Source organism: Coregonus lavaretus, assembly GCF_964263955.1.
Source record: "Coregonus lavaretus genome assembly, chromosome: 9".
Taxonomy (NCBI): Eukaryota; Metazoa; Chordata; class Actinopteri; order Salmoniformes; family Salmonidae; genus Coregonus; species Coregonus lavaretus.
Window position 1 is genome coordinate 12,402,368 of NC_139996.1, and position 18,917 is coordinate 12,421,284.

The 18,917-nt window shown below is 44.0% G+C and overlaps 1 protein-coding gene and 1 pseudogene across 2 annotated transcripts in view; both read left to right on the plus strand.

Annotated features, from left to right (window-relative positions):
- The first annotated feature begins 253 nt into the window (after positions 1–253).
- On the plus strand, positions 254–13,165 carry LOC311134537 (tRNA-dihydrouridine(20) synthase [NAD(P)+]-like). The gene is made up of 16 exons (XM_084168237.1): positions 254–352; positions 656–790; positions 927–972; positions 1,077–1,168; positions 1,333–1,376; positions 1,766–1,826; positions 1,955–2,002; positions 2,123–2,188; positions 2,356–2,426; positions 3,803–3,889; positions 3,998–4,166; positions 4,457–4,578; positions 4,776–4,919; positions 11,476–11,563; positions 11,692–11,765; positions 12,129–13,165. The coding sequence occupies exons 1-16, from the start codon at positions 347–349 to the stop codon at positions 12,409–12,411; spliced, it is 1,536 nt and encodes a 511-aa protein (XP_084024363.1). The 5' UTR covers positions 254–346; the 3' UTR covers positions 12,412–13,165.
- A 247-nt stretch (positions 13,166–13,412) lies between these two features.
- Positions 13,413–18,917, plus strand: part of LOC311134561 (nuclear factor of activated T-cells, cytoplasmic 3-like) — a 65,233-nt pseudogene continuing 59,728 nt past the window's right edge. The window contains exon 1 of the transcript in view: positions 13,413–13,798. The product of the transcript in view is annotated as a nuclear factor of activated T-cells, cytoplasmic 3-like (transcript). The remainder of the gene's footprint in view (positions 13,799–18,917) is intronic.

An 18,917-nucleotide genomic window follows, 5' to 3' on the forward strand; every position in this document is an offset into this window, starting at 1 on the left:
CTTATTTACAATGACGGCCTACACCGGCCAAACCCGGACGACGGTGGGCCAATTGTGCGCCGCCCTATGGGACTCCCAATCACGGCCGGTTGTGAAAAATATTATAGCTTATAATGTGTTTTAGGTTCACCTGGTTTACACAGCTGGTACAGTCAGGTATGCAGCACACAACACACCAGTGACTACTATGTTTTGAACAGCATTACTCTTAGTGGATTTGTCTGTTCTATGCAGTGTATTTCTATACCAAATCGGCGAGGTTTGATGATGCAAGGTTTCAAACAGGAAGTAGAGTCAACGCGTTTCAGAGCATTACATGAAGACCACTTTAATGTACTTTCTGTAAATGACGGTGAGTTATTTTGATTATGTGTGTCCTCCAATTATATGACCAGCATTACGTTATATCTGCCACTTAGCTACACGTTTCTCTGGTTGCACACAAGCGAACAGCGACACCAAACATGTTTGTCAACGCAGCTAAAATTGTCTTTGGCTAAAGCAATGCTGTTATTAACACAGATTCGTATAGCATTACACCCACCATTCGTTGTTGATTCCTTCATATAACCTAACCTCTTCACCAAGAAGAGACTAAGGACATGGACAGCTTGTTCTCATAGCGTTGCCTGTTTTCTGTTTCCATTTGAACCAGGCGAATAAAGAAAATATGACGGCCAATAGACTGTGTTTCCGCAATGTAAATGCACTGGCTCCTATGGTGCGCGTTGGCACCTTACCAATGAGACTACTGTCCCTGGATTATGGTGCTGATATTGTGTACTCTGAGGTAAATCTGTCAATGGAGGAGGTGTGCTTCATTATATGCATTTTATGGCTTTGGGGCAATTGACTGTCAACCTATCTGGTGAAACTGTTGTCTTTGATTACTGTGTTCAATCCATTTAAAAAAAAATGTTTTGTAGGAGCTGATTGACATCAAAATGGCACAGTGTCAGAGAGTTGTCAATGGTAGGTTTGTCTCACCTACCCTACTACAGTCCTTTGATTACCGTTGTTGCAATAACTGTCACTGTGAGATGCTAGTGTGTGTGTGTGTCGTGTGTGATTTGCAGAGGTCTTGGAGACTGTGGATTTCGTGGCTCCTGATGAGAGAGTGATGTTCAGGACCTGCGAAAAGGAGAAAGACCATGTTGTCTTCCAGATGGTAGGCTACACACGAGAGCCTTCACTGTCTGCAATGTTTCATTAGAGTAATTGGGAGGGGGTGCTATTGAAGTCAATATTTTACATAGACAGGACTCATGTCCTTATTTATTAAACATGTCAATGATGGGACCAACACGACTGTGCCTCTTACTGTATCTACAGGGAACTGCAGACCCAGACAGAGCACTAATTGTGGCGCGACTAGTGTGAGTCTTGAACACTGTCTTTCTGTTGTCCATCTATTCTTTCTGTTTCATTTCCACTGGTATATAGGAAGAACATGTAAGCATATTTTGTCAGCAACTGAGGTGTAGGTTGAGAGGCACTACAATCTGTTCTACCTAGGTTTGCAAAATTTCAGGAACTTTCAATAAATTCCCTGGTTTTCCCGAAATCCCGGTTGGAGATTCCCGGATTCAGGAGGGAATAAGCAGGAGATCCTGAGGCCTCCAACCGGGATTTCGGGAAAACCAGGGAATTTATTGAAAGTTCCTGGAATTTTGCAACCCTAGTTCTACCTCACAAGTAAAAAGGAAAGCCTTATTGCCACTTGGCACCTGCTTTTTTAAAATATATTCCTCTTTGTAATGTGTAGGGAGAATGATGTGGCTGCCATCGATGTGAACATGGGCTGTCCTAAGGAATACTCTACTAAGGTGGGCTATGAGTGACACAGTCAGCAACCAACAAACAGTCAATGAATGGTCAGTCAGTTCAGACCTAATATAATGTTCACACTGAGGTGACTGTCTGCTGACCCCTCGCTTCTCTGTATCTCCTGCAGGGTGGGATGGGAGCTGCTCTGCTCTCAGACCCCGACAAAATCGAAGCGGTGAGTAGTCAATCTTCGCCCCCCCCACAAATGATCAGTAAGCTCAATCTAATTGAATAATTGAATAGAGCACTGTAGACAAATAAAAAAACAAAATTTCATTCATCTCTCTTTTTCTAGATTCTTAGAACACTTGTGAAAGGAGTGTCCAAACCAGTGACGTGTAAAATCAGAATATTGGCCACAGTAAGTTTTAAAAGGACAATGCCTTTTCTACAGCAATTAGATAGGTGTTATGTGTTTTGAGCCAAATTCATTAGTCTTTTGACCTCACTTGTTAAAGATTACATCCGCCATTAAAATTGTACTTGTGAGGCAGACTGACTGACCCCTGTGTTTATGTGTGTGTTCAGGTGGAAGATACTCTTAGTCTGGTTAAGAGAATTGAGAACACAGGTGTGGCAGCTATTGCTGTCCATGGCAGGTAAAGTCCTGTTCTTATCATCCATATATACACTACATGACCAAAAGTATGTGGACACCTGCTTGTCGAACATCTCATTCCAAAATCATGGGCATTAATATGGAGTTGGTCCCCCCTTTGCTGCTATAACCGCCTCCACTCTTCTGGGAAGGCTTTCCACTAGATGTTGGAACGTTGCTGCAGGGACGTGCTTCCATTCAGCCACAAGAATATTAGTGAAATCGGACACTGATGTTGGGCGATTAGGCCTGGCTCGCAGTCGGCGTTCCAATTCATCCCAAAGGTGTTCGATGGGGTTGAGGTCAGGGCTCTGTGCAGGCCAGTAAAGTTCTTCCATACTGATCTCGTCAAACCATTTCTGTATGGACCTCGCTTTGTGCACGGGAGCATTGTCATGCTGAAACAGGAAAGGGCCTTCCCCCAACTGTTGCCACAAAGTTGGAAGCACAGAATTGTCTAGAATGTCATTGTATGCTGTAGCGTTAAGATTTCCCTTCACTGGAACTAAGGGGCCTAGTCCGAACAATGAAAAATAGCTCAAGACCATTATTCCTCCTCCACCAAACTTTACAGTTGGCACTATGCATTGGGGCAGGTAGCGTTCTCCTGGCATCCGCCAAACCCAGATTCGTCCGTCAGACTGCCAGATGGTGAAGTGTGATTCATCACTCCAGAGAACGCATTTCCACTGCTCCAGAGTCCAATGGCTGCAAGCTTAACATCACTCCAGCTGACGCTTGGCATGGCACATGGTGATCTTAGGCTTGTGTGCGGCTGCTTGACCATGAAGCTCCCAACGAACAGTTCTTGTGCTGATGCTTCCAGAAGCTGTTTGGAAATCTGTAGTGAGTGTTGCAGCCGATGACAGACGATTTTTACGCGCTTCAGCACGCGGCGGTCCCGTTCTGTGAGCTTGTGTGACCTACCACTTTGCGGCAGAGCCGTTGTTGCTTCTAGATGTTTTCACTTCACAATAACAGAACTTATAGGTGACCGGGGCAGCTCTAGCAGGGCAGAAATTTGACGAACTGACTTGTTGGAAAGGTGGCATCCTATGACGGTGCCAAGTTGAAAGTCACTGAGCTCTTCAGTAAGGCCATTCTACTGCCAATGTTTGTCTATGGCGATTGCATGGCTGTGTGCTCGATTTGATACACCTGTCAGCAACGGATGTGGCTGAAATGGCCGAATCCACTCATTTGATGGGGTGTCCACATACTATTCTATATATATTGTATTTTGCATTCATCTGATTTTAGATGCTTGATTTTGTGTAAATCAACTGATTTATAGAGACCCAACTCTTTCTGTGGCTCATTTTCTTTTCTTTGGTTTTGCATATCCAAATTAATTTTTGACTGCCTCTACTTCCTCAGGTTAAAAGATGAAAGACCAAGACACCCTGTTCACTGTGACTTCATCCAGGCTATAGCTGAGGCGGTGTCCATTCCTGTCATTGCTAAGTGAGTCGCTCTGTCTCTCTCAAACGTGTTGTGAACACGGAGATAAATCAATGATTCATCTCTACGGTTGTGACTAACTGTCCTTGCCACTTACTGTGTCTTGTTTAGCGGAGGTTCTCTGGACCGGGTCAAAGCCCACGCTGACATCGAGGACTTCCGGAAGGCCACCGGGGCGTCCTCGGTGATGGTTGCCAGGGCAGCTATGTGGAACCCCTCAGTGTTCCGCAGTCAGGGACTGCTGTCTGTGGAGGAGGTCATGGAGGAGTACCTCAAATACGTGAGTCCACCGCCCTACGTCCACCTTACCTCACTCTGCAGGAGACCTACTGTGTTAAAACGCCAAACTCAACTATCACTGTCATATTGTAGATTGACATATTGTGGTATGACATAGGAAAGTTACCTAGGTAATCCAAGGCTTGTCTTTTGATCTGATAATGACGCAATCTCAAACTACAGGGACATAAATCAGAGATGACTTGCTATATGGCAACTTTACCAAGCATATGATAAATTGTGTCATGTTAGAAGCCAATTAAGAAATGTAGGTGCTTTTTGTATTTGTAGGCCATCCGCTACGACAACCATGCCTTCAACACCAAGTACTGCCTCTGTCAGATGCTGAGGGATAAGGTGGAGTCTCCACTGGGGAAGCAACTCAAATCTGCCCAAACCAACGAAGAGATCTGGTACATGTCTTTTGAATCATGATGTCAGAGAACTTGAACTGTGAATTCCAGTATTCTAGTTAATTTCCTAGTAAATGTAGTTATATTTCATATATTATTCTTTTAGTGAACCTTTTTGGTAATAAGTACTCAAACATTGTAGTATTGGTACTCAAGTTTGATGTTTGGGTATTTAACTGTACACCTGTGTTTTCCAGTGAGGGATATGGGCTGCAGGAATACTATAAGAAGACCCAGGCAGAACTACAAGCCAGAAGGGAAGCCATCCAAACCAACCACAATCACCCTGACCACCCTGTTCTAGATGGTGATGTCACCACAATGCGTGTCAAATTTGAACGGTTCGTTCTAAGTCCATTCGGAACTCCTCTTCCACATCTCTCATCAGGTTACAGCAGCACTACCCTCAGTCTGGTGGATGATGTTTAAGGCATACAGTGAGGGAAAAAAGGATTTGATCCCCTGCTGATTTTGTACGTTTGCCCACTGACAAAGAAATGATCAGTCTATAATTTTAATGGTAGGTTTATTTGAACAGTGAGAGACAGAATAACAACAAAAAAATCCAGAACAACGCATGTCAAAAATGTTATAAATTGATTTGCATTTTAATGAGGGAAATAAGTATTTGACCCCCTCTCAATCAGAAAGATTTCTGGCTCCCAGGTGTCTTTTGTACAGATAACGAGTTGAGATTAGGAGCACACTCTTAAAGGGAGTGCTCCTAATCTCAGTTTGTTACCTGTATAAAAGACACCTGTCCACAGAAGCAATCAGATTCCAAACTCTCCACCATGGCCAAGACCAAAGAGCTCTCCAAGGATGTCAGGGACAAGATTGTAGACCTACACAAGGCTGGAATGGGCTACAAGACCATCGCCAAGCAGCTTGGTGAGAAGGTGACAACAGTTGGTGTGATTATTCGCAAATGGAAGAAACACACGACTGTCAATCTCTCTCGGCCTGGGGCTCCATGCAAGACTCCATGCAGGGCGTTGAAAATGGGTCGTGGATGGGTATTCCAGCATGACAATGACCCAAAACACACGGCCAAGGCAACAAAGGAGTGGCTCAAGAAGTAGCACATTAAGGTCCTGGAGTGGCCTAGCCAGTCTCCAGACCTTAATCCCATAGAAAATCTGTGTAAGGAGCTGAAGGTTCGAGTTGCCAAACATCAGCCTCGAAACCTTAATGACTTGGAGAAGATCTTCAAAGAGGAGTGGGACAAAATCCCTCCTGAGATGTGTGCAAACCTAGTAGCCAACTACAAGAAACGTCTGACCTCTGTGATTGCCAACAAGGGTTTTGCCACCAAGTACTAAGTCATGTTTTGCAGAGGGGTCAAATACTTATTTCCCTCATTAAAATGCAAATCAATTTATAACATTTTTGCATGTGTTTTTCTGGATTTTTTTGTTGTTATTCTGTCTCTCACTGTTCAAATATCTCACTGATCATGTCTTTGTCAGTGGGCAAACGTACAAAATCAGCAGGGGATCAAATACTTTTTTCCCTCACTGTATAGGATAGATATTAAAGCTACAATATGTAACTTTTTGGGCGACCTGACCAAGTTCGCATAGAAATGTAATTTATAGATCTGTTATTCTCATTGAATCAAATCCATTTTTATTTGCCACATGCGCCGAATACAGTGAAATGCTTACTTACAAGCCCTTAACCAACAATGCAGTTTAAGAAAAATAAGTGTTAAGTAAAAAATAATTAAAGAGCAGCAGTAAAATAAAATAACAGTAGGGAGGCTATATACAGGGGTTACTGGTACAGAGTCAATGTGCAGGGGCACAGGTTAGTCGAGGTAATTGAGGTAATATGTACACGTGGGTAGAGTTAAAGTGACTATGCATCGATAATAAACAGAGAGTAGCAGCAGCGTAAAAGATCTGGGTAGCTGTGATTAGCTGTTCAGGAGTCATATGGCTTGGGGGTAGAAGCTGTTAAGAAGCCTTTTGGACATAGACTTGGCACTCTGGTATCGCTTGCCGTGTGGTAGCAGAAAGAACAGTCTATGTCTAGGGTGGCTGGAGTCTTTGACAATTTTTAGGGCCTTCCTCTGACACCGCCTGGTATAGAGGTCCTGGATGGCAGGAAGCTTGGCCCCAGTGATATACTGGGCCGTACGTACTACCCTCTGTAGTGCCTTGCGGTCGGAGGCCAAGCAGTTGCCATACCAGGCAGTGATGCAACCAGTCAGGATGCTCTCGATGGTGCAGCTGTAGAACTTTTTGAGGATCTGAGGACCCATGCCTCAGTCTCCTGAGGGGGAATAGGCTTTGTCGTGCCCTCTTCACGACTGTCTTGGTGTGTTTGGACCATGATAGTTTGTTGGTGATGTGGATACCAAGGAACTTGAAGCTCTCAACCTGTTCCACTACAGCCCTGTGGATGAGAATGGGGGTGTGCTCAGTCCTCTTTTTTTTCCTGTAGTCCACAATCATCTCCTTTGTCTTGATCACGTTGAGGGGGAGGTTGTTATCCTGGCACCACACGGCCAGGTCTCTGACCTCCTCCCTATAGGCTGTCTCATCGTTGTTGGTGATCAGGCCTACCACTGTTGTGTTATCAGCAAACATAATGATGGTGTTGGAGTCGTGCCTGGCCATGCAGAGTACAGGAGGGGACTTAGCATACACCCCTGAGGGGCCCCCGTGTTGAGGATCAGCATGGCAGATGTGTTGTTACCTACCCTTACCACCTGGGGACGGCCCGTCAGGAAGTCCAGGATCCAGTTGCAGAGGGAGGTGTTTAGTCCCAGAGTCCTTAGCTTAGTGATGAGCTTTGAGGGCACTATGGTGTTGAACGCTGAGCTGTAGTCAATGAATAGCATTCTCACGTAGGTGTTCCTCTTGTCCAGGTGGGAAAGGGCAGTGTGGAGTGCAATAGAGATTGCATCATCTGTGGATCTGTTGGGGCGGTATGCAAATTGGAGTGGGTCTAGGGTTTCAGGGATAGTGGGACTATGGTTTCAGGGATAATGGTGTTGATGTGAGCCATGACCAGCCTTTCAAAGCACTTCATGGCTACAGACGTGAGTGCTACGGGTCGGTAGTCATTTAAGCAGGTTATCTTTGTGTTCTTGGGCACAGGGACTATGGTGGTCTGCTTGAAACATGTTGGTATTACAGACTCAGTCAGGGACATGTTGAAAATGTCAGTGAAGACACTTGCCAGTTGGTCAGCGCATGCTCGGAGTACGCGTCCTGGCCATCCGTCTGGCCCTGCGGTCTTGTGAATGTTGACCTGCTTAAAAGTCTTACTCACATTGGCTACAGAGAGCGTGCTCACATAGTCATCCGGAACAGCTGATGCTCTCATGCATGCTTCAGTGTTGCTTGCCTCGAAGCAAGCATAGAAGTGATTTAGCTCATCTGGTAGTCTCGTGTCACTAAGCAGCTCGCGGCTGTGCTTCCCTTTATAGTCTGTAATAGTTTGCAAACCCTTCCACATCTGACGAGCATCGGAGCCGGTGTAGTACGATTCAATCTTAGTCCTGTATTGACGCTTTGCCTGTTTGATGGTTCGTCGGAGGGCATCCGGGTTAGAGTCCCGCTCCTTGAAAGTGGCAGCTCTCGTGGTCCTCTGTAGCTCAATTGGTAGAGCATGGCGCTTGTAACGCCAGGGTAGTGGGTTCGATCCCCGGGACCACCCATACGTAAAAATGTATGCACACATGACTGTAAATCGCTTTGGATAAAAGCGTCTGCTAAATGGCTTATTATTATTATTATTATTATTATTACCCTTTAGCTCAGTGCGGATGTTGCCTGTAATCCATGGCTTCTGGTTGGGGTATGTACAGTGGGGAGAACAAGTATTTGATACGCTGCCGATTTTGCAGGTTTTCCTACTTACAAAGCATGTAGAGGTCTGTAAAAATCCAGAAAATCACATTGTATGATTTTTAAGAAATGTATTAGCATTTTATTGCATGACATAAGTATTTGATCACCTACCAACCAGTAAGAATTCCGGCTCTCACAGACCTGTTAGTTTTTCTTTAAGAAGTCCTCCTGTTCTCCACTCATTACCTGTATTAACTGCACCTGTTTGAACTCGTTACCTGTATAAAAGACACCTGTCCACACACTCAATCAAACAGACTCCAACCTCTCCACAATGGCCAAGACAAGAGAGCTGTGTAAGGACATCAGGGATAAAATTGTAGACCTGCACAAGGCTGGGATGGGCTACAGGACAATAGGCAAGCAGCTGGTGAGAAGGCAACAACTGTTGGCGCAATTATTAGAAAATGGAAGAAGTTCAAGATGACGGTCAATCACCCTCGGTCTGGGGCTCCATGCAAGATCTCACCTCGTGGGGCATCAATGATCATGAGGAAGGTGAGGGATCAGCCCAGAACTACACGGCAGGACCTGGTCAATGACCTGAAGAGAGCTGGGACCACAGTCTCAAAGAAAACCATTAGTAACACACTACGCCGTCATGGATTAAAATCCTGCAGCGCACGCAAGGTCCCCCTGCTCAAGCCAGCGCATGTCCAGGCCCGTCTGAAGTTTGCCAATGACCATCTGGATGATCCAGAGGAGGAATGGGAGAAGGCCATGTGGTCTGATAAGACAAAAACAGAGCTTTTTGGTCTAAACTCCACTCGCCATGTTTGGAGGAAGAAGAAGGATGAGTACAACCCCAAGAACACCATCCCAACAGTGAAGCATGGAGGTGGAAACATCATTCTTTGGGGATGCTTTTCTGCAAAGGGGACAGGACGACTGCACCGTATTGAGGGGAGGATGGATGGGGCCATGTATCGCGAGATCTTGGCCAACAACCTCCTTCCCTCAGTAAGAGCATTGAAGATGGGTCGTGGCTTGGTCTTCCAGCATGACAACGACCCGAAACACACAGCCAGGGCAACTAAGGAGTGGCTCCGTAAGAAGCATCTCAAGGTCCTGGAGTGGCCTAGCCAGTCTCCAGACCTGAACCCAATAGAACATCTTTGGAGGGAGCTGAAAGTCCGTATTGCCCAGCGACAGCCCCGAAACCTGAAGGATCTGGAGAAGGTCTGTATGGAGGAGTGGGCCAAAATCCCTGCTGCAGTGTGTGCAAACCTGGTCAAGACCTACAGGAAATGTATGATCTCTGTAATTGCAAACAAAGGTTTCTGTACCAAATATGAAGTTCTGCTTTTCTGATGTATCAAATACTTATGTCATGCAATAAAATGCAAATTAATTACTTAAAAATCATACAATGTGATTTTCTGGATTAAAAAAAAATTACAGACCTCTACATGCTTTGTAAATAGGAAAACCTGCAAAATCGGCAGTGTATCAAATACTTGTTCTCCCCACTGTACATACGGTCATAGTGGGGACGACGTCATCGATGCACTTATTGATGAAGTCAGTGACTGGAACATATTCCAGTCTGTGCTAGCAAAACAGTCCTGTAGCTTAGAATCTGCGTCATCTGACCACTTCCTTATTAAGCGAGTCACTGGTGCTTATAAGCAGGAATCAGGAGGATAGAATTATGGTCAGATTTGCCAAATGGAGGGCGAGGGAGAGCTTTGTATGCGTCTCTGTGTGTGGAGTAAAGGTGGTCTAGAATTTTTTTTCCTCTGGTTGCACATTTAACATGCTGGTAGAAATGAGGTAGAACCGATGTAAGTTTCCCTGCATTAAAGTCCCCGGCCACTAGGCGTGCTGCCTCTGGATGAGCGTTTTCCTGTTTGCTTATGGCCTTAAACAGCTCATTGAGTGCAGTCTTAGTGCCAGCATCGGTTTGTGGTGGTAAATGGACAGCTACCAAAAATATAGATGAAAACTCTCTTGGTAAATAGTGTGGTCTACAGCTTATCATGAGATACTCAACCTCAGGTGAGCAAAACCTTGAGACTTCCTTAATATTAGATTTCGTGCACCAGCTGTTGTTTACAAATATACACAAACCGCCACCACTTGTCTTACCGGAGTCAGCTGTTCTATCCTGCCGATGTAGCGTATATATCCCGCCAGCTGTATGTTATCCATGTTGTTGTTTAGCCTCGACTCGGTGAAACATAAGATATTACAGTTTTAAATTTCCTGTTTGTAGGATATCCTTGATCGTAGGTCGTCCATTTTGTTTTACAATGATTGTACGTTGGCTAATAGGAGTGATGGAAGAGGCAATAGGACTGATGAAAGCAATTCTAAGAAGCAGTAGATCTGTTCTATGTGCACTATTTTTATGCTTCCCGTTCTTAAGTTTAGTTTTTGCATCTTTTACTGTCAGTTTTGTACACCAGCTTCAAACAGCAGAAAATACAATTATTTTGGTTATGGAAAAGATACAGTACACAAATTAACTTTTAACAAGGCACACCTGTTAATTGAAATGCATTCCAGGTGATTACCTCATGAAGCTGGTTGAGAGAATGCCAAGCGTATGCAAAGCTGTCATCAAGGCAAAGGGTGACTATTTGAAGAATCTCAAATATAAAATATATTTTGATTTGTTTAACACTTTTTTGGTTACTACATGATTCCATATGTGTTATTTCATAGTTTTGATGTCTTCACTATTCTACAAAGTAGAAAATAGTAAAAATAAAGAAAAACCCTTGAATGAGTAGGTGTGTCTAAACTCTTGACTGGTACTGTATGTCACAGCGGTTTAGATGGTACAATGATTCTCTACACGATGACTACTTGTTTTGTCACAAAACTATTAGAATTTCAGCAACCAGGAAACGGTGGAACGATTTCTGCATAGTGCACTTTTAAGACCATTGTTTTATGTCTAGTAAGTCACTAGTTGAGTTGTGTAGGCAGGTAGTGGGAGGTCCTGTAATTTATGACTGTGAATATTACATATTGCGCATATTATTATGACTGTACATATATTGATGGGAGTGTGATATTTGTGTGTCAGGAGGGAGTACCCTGGAGAGTTCAGCCCTAAGATGTTCCTGCTGGAATGGAGCCGCAAGGAGAACTTGGAGCAACCACGTTATGAGACGGTAAAATGACCACTTTAGATTAACAATGGTCTTTTAACATACAAGTTCTCAAAACCAGAATGCATTTATGTGTAGTGTGCCTATGTGCATTGATTTCTAACTAAATGCATTGTGTATGATGTTTTCAGGTACAGCGCTCTCAAGACCGGGCGTTCCAATCCATAGTAACGATGACAGGGAAAAAGTACAGATCCACTCTGTGGTGAGTTATTAGTGAAAGTGTTCACCTTAAGTTATTAGTGCATTCACCTTAAGATAGCTAGGTGGGACAACTACATATCACAGTTAATAGCTAGGTTTCCATCTAATTGGCGACAGATTCTCATACGAATATGCAAGATTCCGCATAAAAACAATATGCGCATTTTCAAGTGCGAGTGTTAGTTCACAAAAGGCTTAATTCGTTGTATTTATATTTGTGACCAAGTTAAACCCTGGGAATGTAAAGCTTGATAACACTGTTATAACACTTAATAATGTTTAAAAGCAGTGTTATTTACTTATACAAATGCTAAATTACACTGTATTCACACATAATAACACGTTCTCTTTTATATCCATGCAGGGAGAAGTCAAAGAAATATGCAGAGCAGGCTTCTGCTATAGTATGTCTACGTGTCCTAGGACTACCAGAGGGGCGGGCGGGTGAAGAGTACTCTGGGTTGGTGGGCAAGAGGAAGAGGGAGGAGAAGAGCAACAAGACGCCAGACGAGGAGGACGCCACTGCATACTCTGGAGCCAGGAAAAGATACCTGTCTGAAAACCCAGAAGAGCAACAGGTAGCCGCGGAAGGCAACAGGTCACCAACTATTCCAAATGGTGTACAGCACAAGACAAGCAGAGCCTGACTACTGCACCGTGTAACAACTGTGTAAAATGACTGCTTTATAACCGCAATAAGACAGCATGCACCTTTTATATTAAATGGTGGCTGGTTTGCAGCAGGGGTCAGCTCTTACCATGGGGAGTGATTGATACAGTAGCGGCCATATTATTGTGAGATTGAGACATTGCAACAAGAGTAGCCTACAGTGAGTGTCTGAGATATTCTGACAGCCCCCCCCCCCCCATAGTCAAACATACATCAGCATAAGGCGTTCAATGCTGTTTATTTTTTCTCCTGGATTATTTTGTTTAGGGACAACAAGCCTGTTGGGTGTTGGTTTGCAGAAAGCATGCTCTGCATGGGATTATTAAATGGGCATTTGTTTTTGTTTTTGATCAACCAAACTGGTAATCGGATTAGTTTCCGAAGAAACGGGTACAAATGGGTAATGACAGTATGTCAGGCTACTTGAAATCACACATTTTGCTTACTCTTGCAATATTGAACGTTTTCTTCTGTAAAGTCACAATGGAAAACCACTTATCAACTTTCTGCACTACTCATATTGACCAGCAGTGTATGTACAGTGTAATGAAATCTGCCAGAGGAGGGCAGTACTGTATAATGAGTTAATTTTCTCAGACAGTATTTATTGCACCATTGTCTCACATGGTACCATACAAAATTAGGAAAACTTGCTTTTGATCTGTTTTCATCCTAAATGAATTGGTTGTTGCTCTTTAACTGTTACAAAATAAACGTTTCTGTTGATTGTGTACCTTGAGAGTTGGCTGCTATTTAATCAATAATTGTTTCTTTGTTTTTAATTTAACAGTTTGATTCTAATTATCTTTAAGTATCCAGAGACACTGCCTTGCCAGGTGACTTGATATTCTAATAATTGTGAAGTAGCCTGTACAGCACCCTCTCTCACCAGCTACTGTACGCAGGCTGATGCCTGTGGTGGATTTAGCTGACGTCATGAACGGAGCTGTCTGTCAATGCTTTGTTTGTAATATGGAAGTTTAGTGAGTAGACTGACGGCTTCTTCATGGGTCATCAAGAGTAACTACGGACAAACTATTGTCTATGCGTCATTTTTATTTGCATAACTGAACTGGTAAAGTATCGAGAGATTATAACGTCGTAATAAATGTCGTCTGAAGGGGACAAGCATTTTGGAATCGCTTCAACTATTTACAACTTCGGATAGGCTTCTTGTTGCTATAAATAGTCAAAACAAAAATTATTTCCTCCTTATATCGTGAACATTTTGAATGCAGTTTTGAAACAACGGCAAAAAACCCACTCGTCAGACCGAATGAGTACTGTCAATTTTAGCGGCAATGAGGAGCTGGACTTCAGACTTATTTTCGGGGAGGACGCGCAACAACAGCTAGGCCCCGCAGGTGAGTTCTCTATATCTTTTTTTTGCAACATTGTAGTCGCTGTATTCTCCAAAACAGTAATATAATGTTATAAAGTTAACCATTCGGTGCCAATTTACCGTTTTGCCTTGGCTACCTGACGCTATCTGGTCCTGGAGCCAAAGTAGCCGAACTACGAATGTAGGCAGCAGTCATTGACCTACATGTGTCGGCTACTGTCTTGTAGTGCAGGGTTCCCCAACTGGCGGCCCACGGGCCGAATTTGGCCCGCGGGTTATTTTATTTGTTGGACATAAGACTGTAAAAACACCAGCAAATCAGCTCCAAGTGATTTTAATTTTGGAAATATTTTCCAAAGTACTCATAATAGAGATATATATGTGTGATCATATACAAATGTAAGCAAGGTTTGAAATGATTATGTTTTAGTTAAATATATCTGATCTACAAATTATTTGCAATTATGTTCTGGTCTCCTGACCATCCTCTCAAGAAAAAATTGGCTAGTGGCTGAATCTAGTTAATTATCCCTGTTGTAGGGTAGCAATTGTAGCCTAATGAACCTAGACTGTCAGATTGAGTTGAAAAAGCATTTACTTTTTATATCTTTAAATGTGTAGGTTACTTAGGCAACATGAATGTTTTGAAAGTTCTGTCTAACACTTATAACACACAGTACCAGTCGAAAGTTTGGACACATTTTACATTTACATTTTAGTCATTTAGCAGACGCTCTTATCCAGAGCGACTTACAGTTAGTGAGTGCATACATTATTATTTTTATTTTTATTTTTATTTTTTTATACTGGCCCCCCGTGGGAATCGAACCCACAACCCTGGCGTTGCAAACGCCATGCTCTACCAACTGAGCTACCTCCCTGCCAGCCATTCCCTCCCCTACCCTGGACGACGCTGGGCCAATTGTGCGCCGCCCCATGGGTCTCCCGGTCGCGGCCGGCTACGACAGAGCCTGGATCACACCTACTCATTCCAGGGTTTTTCTTTATTTTTACTATTTTCTACATTGTAGAATAATAGGGAAGACATCAAAACTATGAAATAACACATTAGGGATCATGTAGTAACCAAACAAGTGTTAAACAAATCAAAATATATTTTAGATTTTAGATTCTTCAAATATCCACCCTTTGCCTTGATGACAGCTTTGCACACTCTTGGCATTCTCTCAACCAGCTTCATGAGGTAGTCACCTGGAATGCATTTCAATTAACAGGTGTGCCTTCTTAAAAGTTAATTTGTTGAATTTCTTTCCTTAATGCGTTTGACCAATCAGTTGTGTTGTGACAAGGTAGGGGGGGTATACAGAAGATAGCCCTATTTGGTAAAAGACCAAGTCCATATTATGGTAAGAACAGCTCAAATAAGCAAAGAGAAACGACAGTCCATCAGTACTTTAAGACATGAAGGTCAGTCAGTCCGGAAAATTTCAAGAACTTTGAAAGTTTCATCAAGTGCAGTCGCTAAAACCATTAAGCGCTATGATGAAACTGGCTCTCATGAGGACCACCACAGGAATGGAAGACCCAGAGTTACCTTTTTTTTAATTTATTTTTAATTTAACCTTTATTTAACCAGGTAAGCCAGTTGAGAACAGGTTCTCATTTACAACTGCGACCTGGCCAAGATAAAGCAAAGCAGTGCAATAAAAACAACACAGAGTTACATATGGGGTAAAAAACATAAAGTCAAAAATACAACAGAAATATATATATACAGTGTGTGCAAATGTAGCAAGTTATGGAGGTAAGGCAATAAATAGGCTATAGTGCAAAATAATTACAATAGTATTAACACTGGAATGCTAGATGTGCAAGAGATTATGTGCAAATAGAGATACTGGGGTGCAAAAGAGCAAAATAAATAACAATATAGGGATGAGGTAGTTGGGTGGGCTAATTTCAGATGGGCTGTGTACAGGTGCAGTGATCGGTAAGGTGCTCTGACAACTGATGCTTAAAGTTATTGAGGGAGATAAGAGTCTCCAGCTTCAGAGATTTTTGCAATTCGTTCCAGTCATTGGCAGCAGAGAACTGGAAGGAATGGCGGCCAAAGGAGGTGTTGGTTTTGGGAATGACCAGTGAGATATACCTGCTGGAATGCATACTACGGGTGGGTGCTGCTATGGTGACCAATGAGCTAAGATAAGGCGGGGATTTGCCTAGCAGTGATTTATAGATGGCCTGGAGCCAGTGGGTTTGACGACGAACATGTAGTGAGGACCAGCCAACAAGAGCGTACAGGTCACAGTGGTGGGTAGTGTATGGGGCTTTGGAGACAAAACAGATGGCACTGTGATAGACTACATCCAATTTGCTGAGTAGAGTGTTGGAGGCTATTTTGTAAATGACATCGCCGAAGTCAAGGATCGGTAGGATAGTCAGTTTTACGAGGGCATGTTTGGCAGCATGAGTGAAGGAGGCTTTGTTGCGAAATAGGAAGCCAATTCTAGATTTAACTTTGGATTGGAGATTCTTTATGTGAGTCTGGAAGTTGAGTTTACAGTCTAACCAGACACCTAGGTATTTGTAGTTGTCCACATACTCTAGGTCAGACCCGTCGAGAGTGGTGATTCTAGTCGGGTGGGCGGGTGCCAGCAGCGTTCGATTTAAAAGCATGCATTTAGTTTTACTAGTGTTTAAGAGCAGTTGGAGGCTACTGAAGGAGTGTTGTATGGCATTGAAGCTCGTTTGGAGGTTTGTTAACACAGTGTCCAATGAAGGGCCAGATGTATACAAAATGGTGTCGTCTGCGTAGAGGTGGTTCTGAGAGTCACCAGCAGCAAGAGCGACATCATTGATATACACGGAGAAAAGTGTCGGCCCAAGAATTGAACCCTGTGGCACCCCCATAGAGACTGCCATAGGTCCAGACAACAGGCCCTCCGATTTGACACACTGAACTCTATCTGAGAAGTAGTTGGTGAACCAGGCGAGGCAGTCATTTGAGAAACCAAGGCTATTTACTCTGCTGCAGAGGATAAGTTCATTAGAGTTACCAGCCTCAGAAAAGGACACCAATAATAAGAAGAGACCTGCTTGGGCCAAGAAACATGAGCAATGGTCATTAGACCGGTGGAAATGTGTCCTTTGGTCTGGAGTCCAAATTTGAGATTTTTGGTTCCAACCGCCGTGTCTTTGTGAGACGCGGTGTGGGTGAACGGATGATCTCCGCATGTGTATTTCCCACCGTAAAGCATGGAGGAGGTGTTGTTATGGTGTGGGGGTGCTTTGCTGGTGACACTGTCTGTGGTTTATTTAGAATTGAATGCACACTTAACCAGCATGGCTACCACAGCATTCTACAGCAATACGCCATCCCATCTGGTTTGGGCTTAGTGGGACTATCATTTGTTTTTCAACAGGACAATGACCCAACACACCTCCAGGCTGTGTAAGGGCTATTTTACCAATAAGGAGAGTGGAGTGCTGCATCAGATCACCTGGCCTCCACAATCCCCTGATCTCAACCCAATTGAGATGGTTTGGGATGAGACGGACCGCAGAGTGAAGGAAAAGCAGCCAACAAGTGCTCAGCATATGTGGGAACTCCTTCAAGACTGTTGGAAAAGCATTCCAGGTGAAGCTGGATGAGAGAATGCCAAGAGGTGTGCAAAGCTGTCATCAAGGCAAAGGGTGGCTATTTGAAGAATCTCAAATATAAAATATATTTTGATTTGTTTAACACTTTTTTGGTTACTACATGATTCCATATGTATTATTTCATAGTTTTGATGTCTTCACTATTATTATTATACACTGCTCAAAAAAATAAAGGGAACACTTAAACAACACAATGTAACTCCAATTCAATCACACTTCTGTGAAATCAAACTGTCCACTTAGGAAGCAACACTGATTGACAATAAATTGCACATGCTGTTGTGCAAATGGAATAGACAACAGGTGGAAATTATAGGCAATTAGCAAGACACCCCCAATAAAGAAGTGGTTCTGCAGGTGGTGACCACAGACCACTTCTCAGTTCCTATGCTTCCTGGCTGATGTTTTGGTCACTTTTGAATGCTGGCGGTGCTTTCACTCTAGTGGTAGCATGAGACGGAGTCTACAACCCACACAAGTGGCTCAGGTAGTGCAGCTCATCCAGGATGGCACATCAATGCGAGCTGTGGCATGAAGGTTTGCTGTGTCTGTCAGCGTAGTGTCCAGAGCATGGAGGCGCTACCAGGAGACAGGCCAGTACATCAAGAGACGTGGAGAAGGCCGTAGGAGGGCAACAACCCAGCAGCAGGACCGCTACCTCCGCCTTTGTGCAAGGAGGAGCAGGAGGAGCACTGCCAGAGCCCTGCAAAATGACCTCCAGCAGGCCACAAATGTGCATGTGTCTGCTCAAACGGTCAGAAACAGACTCCATGAGTGTGGTATGAGGGCCCGACATCCACAGGTGGGGGTTGTGCTTACAGCCCAACACCGTGCAGGACGTTCGGCATTTGCCAGAGAACACCAAGATTGGCAAATTCGCCCTGTGCTCTTCACAGATGAAAGCAGGTTCACACTGAGCACATGTGACAGACGTGACAGAGTCTGGAGACGCCGTGGAGAATGTTCTGCTGCCTGCAACATCCTCCAGCATGACCGGTTTGGCGGTGGGTCAGTCATGGTGTGGGGTGGCATTTCTTTGGGGGGCCGCACAGCCCTCCATGTGCTCGCCAGAGGTAGCCTGACTGCCATTAGGTACCGAGATGAGATCCTCAGACCCCTTGTGAGACCATATGCTGGTGCGGTTGGCCCTGGGTTCCTCCTAATGCAAGACAATGCTAGACCTCATGTGGCTGGAGTGTGTCAGCAGTTCCTGCAAGAGGAAGGCATTGATGCTATGGACTGGCCCGCCCGTTCCCCAGACCTGAATCTAATTGAGCACATCTGGGACATCATGTCTCGCTCCATCCACCAACGCCACGTTGCACCACAGACTGTCCAGGAGTTGGCGGATGCTTTAGTCCAGGTCTGGGAGGAGATCCCTCAGGAGACCATCCACCACCTCATCAGGAGCATGCCCAGGCGTTGTAGGGAGGTCATACAGGCACATGGAGGCCACATACACTACTGAGCCTGATTTTGACTTGTTTTAAGGACATTACATCAAAGTTGGATCAGCCTGT